This window comes from Hibiscus syriacus, unplaced genomic scaffold (genome assembly GCF_006381635.1).
Source record: "Hibiscus syriacus cultivar Baekdansim isolate YM2019G1 unplaced genomic scaffold, ASM638163v2 tig00110840_pilon, whole genome shotgun sequence".
Classification (NCBI taxonomy): Eukaryota; Viridiplantae; Streptophyta; class Magnoliopsida; order Malvales; family Malvaceae; genus Hibiscus; species Hibiscus syriacus.
In genome coordinates this window covers 978624-997356 of record NW_024062887.1, presented here as the reverse complement: position 1 = coordinate 997356, position 18733 = coordinate 978624, and the positions used below count along the sequence as shown (strand labels likewise).

Sequence of the window (18733 nt, the reverse complement as noted above, 5' to 3'; positions counted from 1 at the left end):
ATTTTGTAAATTCAATTCAAGTCCAAAAACCATTTTGCCTTAAATTGTTTATCAAAATAGTTCAACAATCTCCCCCTTTTTGATATAACAAAACATTTGAAAAAATTGTTTTTGCAAAACTCCCTTAATAAAATGTTTAATGAAAAAGATCCTAGTTGTTGGAAAACATATGAAAATGTTTAAGCTCCCCCTTTTTCATTAAGAAATTGAATTTTTTTTTATTAAGAATTGAATTTTTCAAACTAACTTCTCCCCCTTTTTGTTATATCAAAAATATTCGATCTTTGAAGTTTAAAATAACTTTGGAGAGTAAGTAGTAAATTTTACATTTAAAAATCATTTGAAAATCAAAGCTCCCCCTCAATAAATGTATTCCAAAAAATTAAGCTTTTAAGATCTGACACTTAAACAAATATTGAATTTCTAAAAAGAATAACAAACATGTTGTAGCCATGAAAGTCAATATCCTAGTCTAAAATACTTTATGCAATACCAATTGTTGAAATTTGATATTAATACCAATTGCTAAAATTAAGGCATTTGCATAAAGTTTTCCAAAAATGTTATGCAATTTTAAAAATTTGATATCAATTGCTAGAGAGATATCATTTTCATTTAGACCACATGCATAAAACATTCAAATTTAGGCCAAAAATTAAAATTTATAAAATCAAAGTATTTTGAAATTGATATCAATTGTTAAAGAGATATCATTAGAATTTAAAACCAATTTTGACCAAAATTCATTATGATGAACTAAAAATTCTCAAAATAAATGTTCATCATAATCATCTTTTCAACATACATGAGATTAAAACAATGATGCATAATCATTTAAAACCAAAACTCATGCATGCTTAAAATCAATGAGCAACCAAAACCAAAAAATTAAAGCATTAAGCTTAGAGGTTACCCATTCCTTTTTCATGTGTGGCTAGAGCATCTTGAATATCATCACTCTCATCACCATTGCTCCCACACACCTACAAGAGACATTTAAGTAGATTTTGGTATCCAAATTGCTTTGGATCCTTGAACGTTAGTTTCAATGCCCTTGTTCCTTTCGGAACCCATACTTGCCTAATTTTAAAACGTTTTTCCTTTCTTCAAAGGACAAGTATGTTCCAAATGACCATGATAATGACAATGTGAGCATATGTCATTATTGAACTAAATGAATTATTTAAAATGATTCTTTTTCTTTTGTTAGCATTCAAGCTTAACTTTTAAATCAAAATTTTGTTTTTCAAAACTATCAATTTTTATTTTTGAAAGCTCTAAATCCTTTTTCAACATTTCATTTTGGCTTTCAAAATCTATTTTTGTTTTCAAAAGAAAATCGTTTTCAATTTTAAATTTTGAAATCATTTTCTTATATTTGGAGTTCATGGTCTCAAACTCCGAATATAACCTATTAAAAGCATCTTGTAACTCATCAAATGTATATGAATTAAATTCATTTGAGTTAGAAGATACCTCGGGCTCTTCATAAGCCATTAGAGACACCACCTTTGTTGGTTCTTCTTTCTTGTTTCCATGGATTTCCTTGAGCTTATTCCAAAGCTCCTTGGCACTTGAACATGAAGAAACTCCTTCATAGATTTCAGGACCAAATGCACAAAACAACATGTGCATGGCCTTGGCATTAAGTTGAGCTTTCTTCTGTTCTTTGTCACTCTGCTTCTTCTCCTTCTTCTTTGGAGAAGAGTAGCCATTCTCGATTATCTCCCATACATCAAGATCATTGGATTGGATGAATACCTTCATTAATTTCTTCCAATGATGATAGTTGTCTCCATTGAAGTATGGAGGCTTATCCGTTGGTAGGGAGTCTTCCATGTGGAACGAGCCGGAGGTGGAGGCCATCTTCTCGGTTGTGTCGGGAATTGGTAGAGCTTCTTCTAGGATCGTCTCAAGGTGGTTAAACCTTCTTAACGAGTTAGGCTCTGATGCCAATTGTTGAGTTAATCGAATGACGAAATTGGCCAAGAGGAGGGTGAATTGGCAATAAAAATTTTGTGGAAGCTTTTGCAGAAAATTGAAAGTAATTGCATGTGGTCTAAATGAAAATGATATCTCTCTAGCAATTGATATCAAATTTTTAAAATTGCATAACATTTTTGGAAAACTTTATGCAAATGCACTTAATTTTAGCAATTGGTATTAATATCAAATTTCAACAATTGGTATTGCATAAAGTATTTTAGACTTGGATATATGAATTTCATGTGCTACAAACATTTGTTATTCTTTTTAGAAATTCAATTTTTGTTTAAGTGTCAAGCTCTTATTGAAGCTTTGATTTTTCAAATGATTTTTAAATGTAAAATTTACTACTTACTCTCCAAAGTTATTTTAAACTTCAAAGATCGAATTATTTTTGATATAACAAAAAGGGGGAGAAGTTTAGTTTGAAAAATTCAATTTCTTAATAAAAAAAATTCAATTTCTTAATGAAAAAGGGGGAGCTTAACATTTTCATATGTTTTCCAACAACTAGGATCTTTTTCATTAAACATTTTATTAAGGGGGAGTTTTGCCAAAAACAATTTTTCAAATGTTTTGTTATATCAAAAAGGGGGAGATTGTTGAACTATGTTTTGATATAACAATTTAAGGCAAAATGGTTTTTGGACTTGAATTGAATTTACAAAATGTTTTTGGACTTAATTGAATTTATTTAAAGTTTTTAAAAGGTTTCAAAAATAATTCAAAATCAATTAAAATTCGGATTTTTGAGAAGTTTTAATCTCATGTATGTTGAAAAGATGATTATGATGAACATTTATTTTTGAGAATTTTTAGTTCATCATAATGAATTTTGGTCAAAATTGGTTTTAAATTCTAATGATATCTCTTTAACAATTGATATCAAATTTCAAAATACTTTGATTTTATAAATTTTAATTTTTGGCCTAAATTTGAATGTTTATGCATGTGGTCTAAATGAAAATGATATCTCTCTAGCAATTGATATCAAATTTTTAAAATTGCATAAGATTTTTGGAAAACTTTATGCAAATGCACTTAATTTTAGCAATTGGTAGAGAGATATCATTTTCATTTAGACCACATGCATAAACATTCAAATTTAGGCCAAAAATTAAAATTTATAAAATCAAAGTATTTTGAAATTTGATATCAATTGTTAAAGAGATATCATTAGAATTTAAAACCAATTTTGACCAAAATTCATTATGATGAACTAAAAATTCTCAAAAATAAATGTTCATCATAATCATCTTTTCAACATACATGAGATTAAACAATGATGCATAATCATTTAAAACCAAAACTCATGCATGCTTAAAATCAAATGAGCAACCAAATAAACCAAAATTAAAAGCATTAAGCTTAGAGGTTACCCATTCCTTTTTCATGTGTGGCTAGAGCATCTTGAATATCATCACTCTCATCACCATTGCTCCCACACACCTACAAGAGACATTTAAGTAGATTTTCGGAAGCTCGAATCGACAACCGAAACGGTTTGCAAAGAGGGGTCGGAATGGTTTTGTGTTTAGGGAGTAAGGAGATTGAAAGATAGAAAATTGCACAGCGATTTAGAGTGGTTCGACTTTATCAACCAAAGTCTACATCCACTACCTTAGCTCCTCACCAAGGATTTTCCAACAAATTCACTAATTTGTTCTTTCTTTTGAGGACAAAGAGATAACCTTACAACTCCCTAGTTTTTCCGGGCTAAACTAGAACCTTTCCCTAGCTTTTACACGGGATAAGCTAGAACCTTTCCCCTTTACAAAAGGATAAAATAAGTAAACAAGAAAACCTCTCTAAGGTAGGTGTTTACAAGATTGAGCTCACAAGAACAAAAATATATACAAGAGAAAGATGAAATAAGAATGAAAAATTCTTCTCTTGTGTTTGATTGCTTGGATAGTTGTTCTCTTACTTCTTCAAGTGTCCTTAGCTTGTATTTATAGCTTGGAATGAGTTTGAAGTCGTATATAGCCGTTGGGGATGTTTTGGAGCCGTTTGGGGATGATTTTTATACTCAAAAAGGTTGCCCAGAATGGGGGGAATCGGTACCCCTTCATAGGGAATCGATACCCCTTCATAATATTCAAATATTATGACCGTTGGGCTGATGAACAGGGGGGGAATCGGTACCCCCTGGGGGGAATCGGTACCCCCTGGACATTCTGTTTTTCTCGGAAGCAAAAACCTGCCGGGGGGTATCTGTACCCCCTGGGGGGGGAATCTATACCCCCTGGGCAATCTTGAAACCCCTTAAAATATTTTTGGCTCAAATCCGAATTTTAATTGATTTTGAATTATTTTTGAAACCTTTTAAAAACTTTAAATAAATTCAATTAAGTCCAAAAACATTTTGTAAATTCAATTCAAGTCCAAAAACCATTTTGCCTTAAATTGTTATATCAAAACATAGTTCAACAGTATGTTAAAATGCCTAATTTTATTTCTCAATCATTTTTATTTTTTTATGGAAACTTAACAGTAATTTCCATATTTGTCGCTCAAGTTACGAACTATTACCTGAAACATTAGAGTTCATGCTTCAAGATTTGCGAGGAAAGAATGAGTAAGGATATACTTACATCAACCTCATCAACAAAGAAATGTATACAAATGCATATGATGGTAGATATCAATATGGACATATGACAACCAACTTGGCTGAGGCTATCAATTCGACATTAAAGGGGGCACGCTATTTACCAATAACGATTTTGGTTAAAATGATGTATTTTCGTTTAGGATCACTTTTTTCTAAGCTCGGGGGACAAGCTCAAACTTAGATGCAAAGCGGTCATGTCCATCACCCAAGATTTAGCTGTAGATCTACAAAAAAAATATTTGTTATATCAAATGGAATGTCTGTAACAATCTTCTTTATAACCCATGAATTACTTCGTGTCACAGAGATGTCACGACCCCTTTAAGGGATTCAAGCTAACTCATTCATAGTTAATCTATGAGACAGGTGGTGTGACTATGGATTTTCAAGCTTTGAAGTATTCATGCTCCCATGTCATAGCAACTAGCTCTTATACCCGTAAACACTATAACCGTTTTGTGGATCCCGTATATTGACTTTCATAAGTATTTAAGGTATATAAATTTAAGTTCCCCCCATAGGTAGAGAGAAAGATCTTGATTAGGTTCAAAATTAGCTTTCGATTGTACCAGATACATCCTTATTAAGGGAGTATGGTTGTCCAAAGTCCACTCGAATTCATTATGATATGGATATTCGGGTGACGTCCAGAGAAAATAAAAGATGTGGGCATTGTAGAAACCTAGTACGCAATAGGGAAAAATGTTCATATCTTTTGTCATCAAGTAACCGTTGATGTTGTGACGATGCAATTGTTATTTATGAAATCTAAGTTTGTGTTATTTAATTTTCATTTACTTTAAATTAATGTCATTTGAGCATCACCTAGTAATAAGTTACTCAAGTGAAAATTAAATAAAAACACTACAAACTAAATACAAGAAAACGATAGAATTCAAACAATAAAACAACTACATAGAAACATTAAATGTTGATGATACAATTCGAACAATTAAATAATAAAAACATTAACAAACAAAAAAAATAAAAAGTCCATAATTAAATAAAAACTTTATAATTGTTGGTAAACAAAGAAAATTAAATAAAAAAATACAAACTAAACAACTATATCAATGCTTGCGTCTTGAATGTGTTCCATATGGCGGTAACTATCTTTGTCAATGAGGATTTCTTCGTATAACTTGTTCTTCTTCCTCATCATCATCATCATCAAGAGCATCTACATTTTGTTGATGAAGGATGGGTGACGATGTAGCACCTCTATAGAATAAGGACATTGAATGTGTATGGCTGACTATCTCACCGCTCATAGAAAACTGAGAAAACTATGAAAACACTGACATCAATGAGTACAAAAACAACACCGGAGGTGTCTGTGTATGTGGTAAACCTTCACCAGCTAAATAAGCAGTATATGAACCCCACACTGAATCTACAAGTATAGAAGTATAATATTCTCCATGAGGGGTCATAAAACCCTGCGATGGTGGCATCTAAACTAGTTGTGGTGGCATCCGACCCGACTGCGGTGGCATCTGAAATGACTGTAGTGCCATCTGATATGACTGGGGTGTCATCTAAAACGGTTGCGAAATGTACACCGATGTAGATGATGGTTGTTATGATAGTTCCGATGCTACTGTGATAGACGAGTCAAAAGTGCCTACTCTCCATCCACGAGTCGAGGGACGATGATGTTGTGACGGTGGACGTTTTTGTCAGTGTTGATGAATGATTATGCCTCGTGCTTCCTCAGAAAGTATGAACAATTTTACGTTCGTGTTGAACCACTCATAATAATCATTTACAATCGAATAATGATTCACATAAATGGGTTCAGTACGGGGAATATTTCCAGGTCGATCATTCCATATCATTACCCACTCGATGTGCTTCAACAACCAGTCGACTTCTTTATTGCCCCGTCTATCGATGATATGCATATCATCAAGATTCTTAGATGCTTCCAGAATAGATTGTATGAAACCAAATTGGTGGAGCAAATGATTAGTAGAATGCCACTCGATAATAGAATAACATATAAGAGGAAATAACGCCATCCAGACATCTAATGCGCTTCTCAAGTGATGTGGGATGCAATTTCTCATTTCTTCAGTAGAATAAGGAGCCCATTGAAACTTATATATATATATATATATATATATATATATATATATATATATATATATATATATATATATAATTATCAAACAATATTCTAATTATATAACGATAATTAAAAGTAAATAATAAAATTTAAATACATACCTCTATACCAGCCTTCTTATCAATGAGTAGCCGAATTTCTTCTAATTCATCTAGTAAATCCTGATGATCTTTTCTTGCACTTGACCACCTATTCAATGAAAAACATTTCATTACATACTCAAAAAAATTATTTATATACAAATTCTGTATTGAAATTACATCAACAATAGCGGGAAGACAACAAGTTTTTCATGATCAGACATAAAAATGGCATGTACAACCACGCCCAAGACCGGAGAAGAAGGAGACATCCGCCGATAGCATTTTTCCAATAATTAGTTGCTCAACACATTTCCCTATGCAGAAATACCAAAACTGCAGAGCCCCAACTAAGTATGCCATCATCGTGAAAATCTACGAGGTGACGCAACCACAAACAATGAACTTGGTTACGCGATTTTTTAGGCATCAACATCCCTCCTATAAGTTGTAATATGCAAGGTCATGCATACATTTTAACCTGTTCCTCGGAGGCGTCGTGTAATACCCCAAAAATTTAGATAATGACCAAAATGCAAATTTTGAAAGTTTGATGGTCAAAGTAGAAAATTTGGGAAAAGTTTAAGGAATTAAGTGGTAATTTTCTCAAAAATAATGTTATTCTATAAATGGATTTATTTAATGACCAAATTATAAATTTGGTAAAGTTTAGTGACCAAAGTATAAACTTTGAAAAGTTTAGGGACCAAAATGTAATTTTGGAAAAATTACAAACTGGTCACGAAAATAAGAAAATAAGAATATTATTTTCCATACTTCATTGCAACATGGAAGGTTAGACAATCCATTTTCTCATATTTACCTTCACAAGGTAACTCTATCCGATTTTATGGACTATTTCGTAAATTTTGAAAAGTTGAGAATCAATTCGGTAATTTTGGAAAATTGATGGGTTGTTGTGTAAGTGTTATATAATTGATGTATTGTGCTGGAAATTGTATTTTGGGAATTAAAATGAGTGTTAGATGTGAAATATGACTATTTTGGAAGTTTGAAAAGATTAGTGATTTAAGTACAATAATTGCATAGTTGAGGTACTTAAATGTAATTATAATTTTGTAAAAGCATTTGAATGGTAATATATTCGATGCTATAATTTTTGGTATTAAGAATCTAAGTGATAAAATGGTGAAGGACCATTTTGTGTAAATTGGAAAAGTTGGTTCCAATGTTAAAAGGAATTGTTAAGTATTGAGTATTTTGATAGAAAATGAGTTCCAAGTATATTATGAAATTGTTATGGGATGTGTTTATGTTAGTACAATACTAACATAAGTATTGTTATGAATTTATGATTTTATACATATTGTGATTTAACTGTGATTGAAGCAAATTAAATATAAAAGAGTTATTGTGGATCGTAGTGAGACATACATATTGTGGATTATATAAAGTGTCAAGGTGAGTGAAATACATGCATGATATGTTACATAGATGTTTTATACATCGTGTACATAGATGTTTTATACATCATCTGGAAGACTTGTGATAAGTCGACCTTGTTTTATCAACATGAGATTTGATATGGAAGTTATTTTGTGTATGAATTGCCTTAATGTTTATACATGGTTATACGTTTCCATGGATGATTTAATTGATGACTGACTATATGCCCAAATATGTTATTGAGGTTCAGTGGTATTAATGGCATGCCATAGAGTTTAGTATCTGCAGAATTAAGTAGTACTATAGTGTCAAATAAGATACATAGTACAAGTCAGGTGGGTAAAACCCGACCTCAGCACTACAGTGCATTATTAGGTGAGCAATGCTCGACCTCATCACTTTTGTGCAATATTTGACTACTATATCGGGTTCCTCATAGATTGAGAATTGTGGGCAATAGTGGTGGATAAAAATGATTTTATTATATTATGTTTTTTTTATTTTTACATGGAAATTCATGCATGAATTGTATTGCATTGTTTATTGTTTTAATTACCTCATTAAGTATATACTTAGCGTGTGATGATTTTAACGCGTAGGTAAAAAGTCAATAGTGGAATAAAGAGTTCAAAGCGACATCAAGTATCGATGAGTATATTTCAATATCAGTAAGACATCCTAAGATGTAATGTTGATTTTATTAGTGGCATGTAATTATTAATGTTCTACTTGCTTTGTTGAACAAATTTAGAAACAAAATGGTAATTTTTATGAATTTATATGTATTTTCGAAAATTACTGTAGCAATATTGTAGCAGTGCATCGATGCACAATTTTAATTTGAATTTTTGGTGCATCGATACACTGTTCACTGGTCACGGTTAATGTTCACTGTTCACGGTTAATGTTCACTGTTTACTATTCATAAAAAGAAAATCTTTTTTTTTTAAAATTTGTTATAATGAAACATAATTCATATGATATGATAATTTTGATAATATCATTTATCATTTTAAGAAAACAAATTTTAAATCACTTTTGAAGAGGAAATGGTTTTAAAATTCAAGTGACATCTATAATCTGTATAGGTATAATTATACGGGTTATGGGTGTTACATGTCGCGACTCAAATGTTGAAAAGTTGTATCAAACCAATTTAACGGTATTCGACCACCGTTGAAATTAGGCGAGACACCTCCAAAATACTCAACGCAAAAGGAATGTCAGTCACCATCAGCCACCCCATAAATCACATCCCCATCTACTGGAAGCCTCAAATGTATGAACACATCCTCCAGCGTAATAGTGCACTCTCCATACGGAAGATAGAATGTGTGTGTCTCTGGTCTCCACCTCTCAACCTGAGCATAATTAATGTTTTGTTCAAGATTATGGTTCCCTTCAAATTTCGCTACGTAACCGAATCAAGCCTCGACTAAATATGACCAAACACGACTAGGTATCTCTAACTTAACATTATATATGAATGGATCTAATATACGATATCTCTCCTAATTTAATAAATAGTATACAAATTAAAATATAAACTAATACTAAAATATTAAATAAATAAAACATTCACAACAATTAAAATAACAACACAATTTAAAATTATTACCGTATTGGCAAAATGCCTCGAGATATGATTCTCATCTAAACGTAGCAACCCGCCTTCCATTTTATAACTATAAAAAGTAATAAAAAAATTAGTAAGATAAAATTTAATAAAATAATAAAATATTTTACCTTCTTAATAGATATATTGATAATTTGGAGAACAAGAGAATTTGAGATTTGAGTATGGTTTGAGGGTTGTGTTGAGTGTGATATTTATAGAGAGATGGGAGGGGGATGGGTGGTAATCAACGTGTGAGACGGACGGCTCGACTGAATCAAAGGAAAGGATCCGCGCCCTTCGTACGTGTCACACGTTCATCGAAGGCGAGAATGCTTTCCTTACGTGGTGTCAGCTCGGACAGAATCTCGCGAAGGCACAATGACGATTCACGCTTTATTGTCACCGTGTCAGAAAGAGTGCTAGATCGGTAATATTAGAGGAAAAGGTACCTAACAGATAATTATTGGGTTTAAGGGTGATTTTTCAATAGAAACACCCTCTTAATATCTATACATATATATTTTTTATATCTATTTATACTCTCATTCTTTATATTATTTAGCATTTATAACTCATAGTCTTGATATATATATGGAATGACACCACGATCAAATTATTTTATTAAATTTTAATATTATGTCATTACATATTTATTTTAATTAAATTTAACCCTCAAACATTCTTATTTTATTAGATTTTAATATTTTTGTTTTAATAATATTTATGATGCCGTCAGACCAATCAAGTCCAATGCAAGATTTTCATACATCAATACTATCAGATTCGACGTATGTTGTATGCGCATCGATGTTGAGAGTAGTCATCTACCAGTACGACCACAACCCACACCAGTCAATGACCTCTTATTTGTCGGTGCCATTCTTCAAAATTTTGCTAATTCCATTTTAGCAGAGATTATTGATCGAAGACATCTACAATCGTTATTCCTTATAGGTCATCATCAATTACTGTATAACTCGAGCGCGTCAATGAATCAATCTGTCTCATCATTACATTGTGATGCTAATAAACTGTCGACGAAGACGACGATCATGTTAAAAATTATCTAATACAGAAAAATTCACGAGGTCGTATATGAGTAGATTTTCACCTTTATTATAACTATTAATATCAATAATTATAATATAATATAAAATTTATATTTATATTTATATTTAAATAATATATTTTTAAGTATTTATCAAACCAAAAGTTTAAATAGGCACATATTATTTTATTATCAATTATTTAAACATGAATTGTTTACAATTTTTTTTTTTTTGGAATTGAAATAAGCCAAAAAAACACAAATTATTTTAACACTAGTTAAGTAAATTAATTAATATTATAAAATAAAAGAGTTCATTAAAATATGAGAAGAATAAAAAAATATTAAATATTTAAAAAATAAGTGAAATAAAATAATATAAACCTATTAAATTTTAAAATAATTAAATATAATTATATTTGGGAAAGATGTGTTTCATCATCCACGTGTATCCATTTGATCTAATTATAAATATTTTTTTTACACATGGTATTTTAGGAAATGATAGTAATTCCTTAATTTTATTTCTTAAATAATTACAATAATAATATTATTTTAGTAAATTTGCCCCATCGGTTAAAAGTTACACGGTATGTATGTTCAAAGAGACATGATCATGTGCGGTAGTCTTAATATACGGTTAAAAAAAAGATGTTATCGTTTTTGTTATTATTTAAATAACAAAATCGATAAAAAATTATCGAAAACATTATTATTTCTGTCGGTTTTGGACGTTTTACCGGTTTTGTTATTTTTTTCTACTGATTTTATTATTGTATGACATTTTATCAAAAATATTAAAAAATATTAATATTTTAAATAAAAATAATAATATTTTAAATAAAATTTTACCGATTTTATTATTTACAACAACAACAACAACAACAAAACTCAATTCTCATATGCAATGGGATAAGGGGGAGGTAGGGTAGTAGGCTGCTCCCAACGCCAGGTTGTGAGTAGCTTCCGTGGAAGACCTCCGGCAGTCAGAAAATTAAAAATATAAATAAAATGCAATGCATGTAGGAATAAATATAAAAATACATAGTTGAACAGTAATCATATACAGTTATTAATATTATTAATATCATATGCGCGTACAGTAATCCATAAAAAAAAAAATTCCAGGGAGTCGGTCGACAATCACGTTAGCTGTCGACGGGAATCACTTCAACGTTTTTCACGTTTGTACTTGGTCCAAAAAAACGGCAGGAGAACGTAAACTCAAACCATGGATTATTCAACACAAATAAAAATACTACTAATTCACAAAAAAAAAGTTCCTATAACGAAATGCTTAAGTTAGCATTTAAATCTTAACCAAAATAATTTATCTTAAATAAATATATGATTTTGTACTTTAAATACCCCTTAGACTGATTTTAAGTTTTTTTATCGACACTAATTACGAGCTCATGTCTTAGTCTTTTTTTTGCCCTTTAATTTTAAGATTTCGTACAGACATTAATCGTACACTTGATTTTGATGGATAATTTTTTTAATAAAATTTTTTTATATCCATAAAAACTCAAATATAAGACCTTATTTAAATATATTCGACTGTTTATCGTTTCAACTAACCTCTGATTCATATCTCAATCTTTAGTCAAACGTTTGGTCCCTCCAAACTCAAACCATGGATTACTCAACCCAAGCTCATCTAGTAAACCCCACGCTTCAATATTTTTCGCGTTTGTACTAGGTCAAAAAAAAACGGCAAGAAAATTCAACTCGCTTCTTTTATCACTGCGTTTCTGTTTTATGGGGAACAGATACATAGTTTATATTAAAAACTAAATTTATGAAATTTAAAATAAAATAAAATAAATAATCAATTAAATATATAAAAATATAAAATTTAAAAAAAACGACCTATCATTGCTAACCATGACGCAGTATGGTTTGTTTTGCTAAGTTCCTTCCTCTGTATATATATAATTGATAGCTTTGTAAAGAAAAGATGGAGGAGCCATGGAACCTTCTCCTGCTGCTGCTGCTGCTGCTTCATTGTCCAGAATGGATCGAACTTGCCTGGAGAGAGAAGGAAGAATGCGTTTGCGGCAACTCTTTTCTCACCTCCATTCCCTCCTTCCTCCTCAACCAACCAAGGTACGTACTCCACCACAATATCATGGGGGTTTTAGTACCAAAAATATTGAATGGGATCAAACTAATCATCGTAGATGTCGGATCACCAAGTGTTAGAACAAACAACCATATACGTGACGCAGCTGCGGAATAGAGTGGAAGAACTGAAGCAAATGAAGTGGAGACTAGGAGAGAAGCACCGCAAAGGCGAAAGAAGTTCAAGTTGGATATCCCCTCCAGTTATGAGTATAATAGATTTGGATGCAACACTGGAAGTAAATCTGATATTGGAGTGGAAAGGAAAGTCCCAATTATCCCACGTTATCAAAATCCTCATGGAAGAAGGAGCACAAGTTGTCAGAGCTGCTGCAAACTTCACTGCCGGGGATAGGATCATATATTCAATTCATTGTCAGGTACACTTCATTCGTAAAACAATATATTGAATTTTGATCCATTTAGAGGATCAAAAAAAATGTGATATTTCTTATTGCGTACATTTTTTGTGTTTCCCGCAGCCAATCAGTCCTAGAATTGGCATCGCAACCTCAAGAGTTCAGCAGAGATTGGAGAAGTTGGTTTATTGAAGCAAACTAAGGACTAAGAAGAGAAAATTTGTGTATTTCTACGGTGTTGGTAGTGATTTTTAGTGTCATAATTATAAGAAAAATGTTTATTTTAATACGTTAGTGGTTTATTTATATAAATATAGTGTATTCATATATTTATTTTAAATAAATCAAAATTTTAAATAAATTTAATTAAATTTAATTAATTAAATTTTAATTAAATTTAATTAGAAATAATTAATAGGGTAAATACATAAGTGGTCCCCCGACTATAGAGTACTATTTTATTAAGTCACTCGACTATTAAAAGTTACAAAATGATTCTCCGACTATAGAGTTGGCTTTGTTGAGTCCATCGACTATTAAAAGTTATAAAATGATCAATCGGCTATTCATATGTTTTAAACTCGTCATTTTTCGTTAAAAATTATCGACATTCTGAGCTGAACGTAAGCATGCTGGCCGTAATATGATAAAAATGACTATTATATCACAGTCATCATGTTAACGTTCAGCTCAGATGACTGTAAATTTTTTATTAGAAAATGACGAGTTTGAAACCTAGTGAATAATTAAGGAATTGTTTTGTAACTTTTAACAGTTGAGGAACTCAATAAAGAAATACTCTATAATCGGAGACTATTATGTAGTTTTAAATAATTGAAGGACTTAATAAAATAATATCATATAATTGAGGACCATTTGTGTACTTCACGCTAATTAATATTCAATGAATTTAACTCAAAGCAAATCTCCACAAGCAAGACGCTGTTTTGCCCTCGTTGAATGCAACGAATGTGGTCCATAATCTATTATATGTTTTAGTTTTAGGAATTGGCGGTTTGCGATTTGGTTCTACATTAAACTGCAGCGCAAAAATTAATATTTCAAGAGGATTTTTTTAAAATTACATTTATTTGAGAATTATTTTATAATCTACGCGAATTAAATTGTTTTATTAGTTAAAGAAATTATTGTTATATTCAAAATTTTTGAGGTTGAGTATCATTGACTAAAGGATATTTTCATATTCATTGTTAAACTATTGAGAGTACTTAAAATATATACTAAAATTTGTAATCATTTCAAATTAATAAAAAAATGAATTATTTTAGTAAATTATCGTTTATAATAAAATTTTATTTTCTTTTATTCTCAAATTATTTCATTTAATTTTTTAATGTCTAAAGTCTCCTCGCATTAATAGTTCCTTTAGTATCACAATCGGATTTGTTGACCGTCATATTTCTCTGAATCTCTTTGCCCACACTGTCAATCTTTGTCGATTGATGTTACATTTAAAAATAATAATATTCCTTAAATAATTTTAAACTCGTGAGATACATGTATTTTTGTGTCGGTAATGATGATTTTTTTTTTTTAAAAATAAGATGAATAGGATTTATGGATTGGTCTGTTTCCTTTGTCCCAAACCAGCAGCTTGACCCAAGCCTTTGTCTGATATAAACCCAGCGACAATCTACCAGTGCATTGGGCTCTTTCGGCTGCTTCGTCAAATTAATAAGATCTGAGCCCATGATTACAAGTAGAAATCGGTTTTTTTAGCCCAATAACCCTAGCGGGTTAATTTATTAGGTTATGATTGCGATTATGATGAAATTGAAATAAAGTGTATTGATTGTATTGTAGGTTTTAAAAGTTCAATACTCAAAATGAAAATAGCATAAAAATTTAGGGACTGTTTATGTAGTTTACCCTAATTTTTAATGCAACGCAATTTGTTGTTTAGGTGATATGAAAAAATTTTAATGACTCCATGGGGGAAGTGAGAGGAGATGATGGAAAAAGGCATATTGAACAATTGAAAGATGAGAGCAAAGTCACCAACTTCAACTTGGTAGCTATCCGTATTTCACATGCCCATCATTCATTTTTCACAACTTGCAATGGGAACACTTTGTCAGCCCAACCCTACCCATCCATATTTTAAATTTCAATAAAAATAAAATTATTAGCAGGATTTTCTCAACTTAAAAACAGTTTAAATCTAATGTGTTCAATGGCGGATTCAAATAGGCATACGTTATATATTAACGACATAAAAATTTTATGGGTAAATTATAGATTTGGTAATTGAACTTTCATATGATTCATATTTTACTCACCGTACAAAATTTTCAATTTGCTCACACAACTTTATAGATTGAGTTTTTTTGTTCACTCCGCCGTTAAACTTCTCATGCCGTTATGACGTGGCTCAGAGAAATAATTTTTTAAATGTTAAAAGCCACGAATGCTATGATAGGGTAAAAAATAAAATAAAAGGTAAACTGCAAATTTGATAATTGAACTTTCGTATAATTCATATTTTACTTACTCAACTTTATAGACTGAGTTTTTTTTTGTCACTCTGCTATTAAACTTCTCATCGCCAACGATCATCCACCGCTGCCCTCATCGTTGAACCCATCTCCAGCTAGCGGTAGCTCGCATCGCCACCTCTAGTAGCACCGGTGTCGCCTCCCAATCAAAGCCCTACCCTTCACTGATGATGAAAGCCCGCCGTTAATCGTAAAATCATAAGAAATTGTTCGATGATCTGTCGTCACCGTCAGTACTGGTGTGAGCATCAGACCATCTCGACCAAAACCCTGGTGGCCGATCATCAAGGCTCCCTATCGTTCATCGTATAGAAACCATCGAAAGTTCATCGGGAAACCAAAGCTTCCCATCGTTTTTTGTTGATTTTCAACCACCCAGGTCGTCCGTTCGTCTCACCATCGCCACTGCTGAAATCCTCTCCTCTTTCCGACCAAAACCAAGTCGATTTGCCCTCTCATCGTCGCTGCCTCCGTCGTCAACAGTTGGATAAGAAGTTCGAACTTGTGTTTCGGCCACCTCGCATCCGTTCGTCTTACCCCGGCCAAAAACTCAATCTATAAAGTTGAGTGAGCAAATTGAAAATTTTGAAAGTACAGTGAGTAAAATAGGAATCATATGAAAGTTCAGTTATCAAATTTATAATTTACCCGTATTATTATTATGTTGAAATCCGATGTGGCATGTTTAATATTAAAATACTCCACATCAACGAGTTGTTAGTGTGATATAACGGTGGAGTGACAAAAAAAAGTTCAATCCATAAAGTTGAGTGAGAAAATTGAAAATTTTGAAAGTATGGTGAGTAAAATAGGAAAATTTCAGTTACCAAATTTGTAATTTACCCAAATTTTATATAAAATGAATATTGGTATAAAATTATAGGATAAATATAAGAGAAAATAACTTCAGTGACCGAAAATGCCTTATAATATACGATTTTAACTAACTTTTTTTGGATTTGCGAAAATGACCAACAAATTCGCAACGCGAACAGATAAATCGCAACGCGAATAGCTAAATCACAACACGAATTTTAGTATTGTTTACCTTGCGAATTTTCAAATTCGCAACGCTAATTACCGATATAGGTAAACAATACTATCGTAATGTAAACAGTACTATCGCAATGTAAACAATACTATCGCAATGTAAACAGTACTATCGCAATGCGATTTTCAAATTCGCAACATTAATTACCGATATATGTAAACAATACTATCGCAATGTAAACAGTACTATCGCAATGTAAACAGTACTATCGTAATGCGATTTTCAAATTCGCAACGCTAATTACCGATATTGGTAAACAGTACTATCGTAATGTAAATAGTACTATCGTAATGTAAATAGTACTATCGTAATGTAAATAGTACTATCGTAATGTAAATAGTACTATCGTAATGTAAATAGTACTATCGCAATGCAATTTTCAAATTCGCAACGCGATTTTCAAATTCGCAACTCTAATTACCGATATAGGTAAACACAACTATCGCAACGCGAATTTGGAAAATCCCGTTGCGATTTACATATTCGCGTTGCGTAATTGGAAACTGTGTTGCGAAATTAGAGTTTGCGTTGCGAATTTGTTGGTCATTTTCGCAAATACAAAAAAAATTGATTAAAATCGTATATTATAAGGCATTTTCGGCCACTGAAGTTATTTTCTCTAAATATAATCGATTAAATATAGAATTATGTGGGGAAAAATTAAATTTTAAAGTCACTTCTTAATGAATCTGCCATTAAGACTCATAGCGTGGCTTGTCCGTGCATGGCTCAATTCACCCAACCCCAACCACGAAATTGAAACAACCCTAAACCCTAAATTTGAACTACTATTCTGGTGGGTTAGTCCATAAAAAACAAAGAATGTCAGGTGGTTTCAGCGGAACAATACAGGAGATGCTTCTGGTGTGCTGGACAGGACCACTAATTAATTTAATTATCTCATTAGTGTCTAATTTCCTCTTAATTACACATGGTTCCCGCTGCTGTTTTCTTGGTTAGTGGTCTTATCCTCTTCTGGAAAAACGCCTGCTAGGATGCTTAATTCTAACGCTAATATACCAAGAAAGATCTTTTTTTTTTGGTTAAACTAATTTTGGAGGTAAAAGTTTTCATTTAGTTGGTCTTAAATTAAATAACTAATTTATAGGATGATTTTTTTTTCATTTAATCAAAAGGTTAAAAGACTTAGATTGAAACTTGTTGAAAATATATATTTTTAAGAATTTTGAGGTTAAGATTTGAACTATAAAATCATGGTTTTATATTATATTTTATAAAACATTTACAATGATATATCATATGCTCAAAATGATTATGTTATAAATGAAAAATTAATGCTCAACGTAAGTTACTAGAGAATTATATTAAGAATAAATAAAAAAAATCTGTATCTCGCACTTAATATCATTTTGATAGGATACCAAATATGAGATATGTTTATATACACGAATCAACTTAAATATATCATTTTGATAGGATACCAAATATGAGTGATATAAAATATACAAATTACCAAAAAAATATATTTTATTCAATTTATTTGTTCACCTTTACTATAAAATTTATGAATATTTCAATTATCACATGTTTTTAATTAGGATTAATATTCTACACACAATCATTTGAGTTAAAACTTCCATCAATAGCTTATATTAAAAAAACACTTTCATCAACAAAATTAGACGAATTCAATGATTATCATGTGTCATAATATAGTATTTTAAAAATAAAGATGACTAAAATAAATATATATATCGATAATCTAATTCTACTTATGACATTTTTAAACTCTATTAACATAATAATATTTTTAGTTAATATTTAAGTGAATAAATAAATGA

At 31.0% G+C, this 18733-nt stretch overlaps 1 protein-coding gene across 1 annotated transcript; it reads left to right on the top strand.

Annotated features, from left to right (window-relative positions):
• The first annotated feature begins 12852 nt into the window (after window positions 1–12852).
• LOC120143300 (protein IRON-RELATED TRANSCRIPTION FACTOR 2-like) lies at window positions 12853–13676 on the top strand. The gene is made up of 3 exons (XM_039157657.1): window positions 12853–12990; window positions 13065–13385; window positions 13488–13676. The coding sequence occupies exons 1-3, from the start codon at window positions 12853–12855 to the stop codon at window positions 13554–13556; spliced, it is 528 nt and encodes a 175-aa protein (XP_039013588.1). The 3' UTR covers window positions 13557–13676.
• The last annotated feature ends 5057 nt before the right edge of the window (window positions 13677–18733 follow it).

Excerpts from the sequence above, each read along its gene's own strand:
- LOC120143300 (XM_039157657.1), top strand. The coding sequence starts at position 12,853 with ATGGAACCTTCTCCTGCTGCTGCTGCTGCTGCTTCATTGTCCAGAATG. Across the intron at positions 12,991-13,064 it reads TTCCTCCTCAACCAACCAAG|ATGTCGGATCACCAAGTGTT; the intron begins GTACGTACTCCA and ends TAATCATCGTAG. Across the intron at positions 13,386-13,487 it reads TATATTCAATTCATTGTCAG|CCAATCAGTCCTAGAATTGG; the intron begins GTACACTTCATT and ends TGTTTCCCGCAG.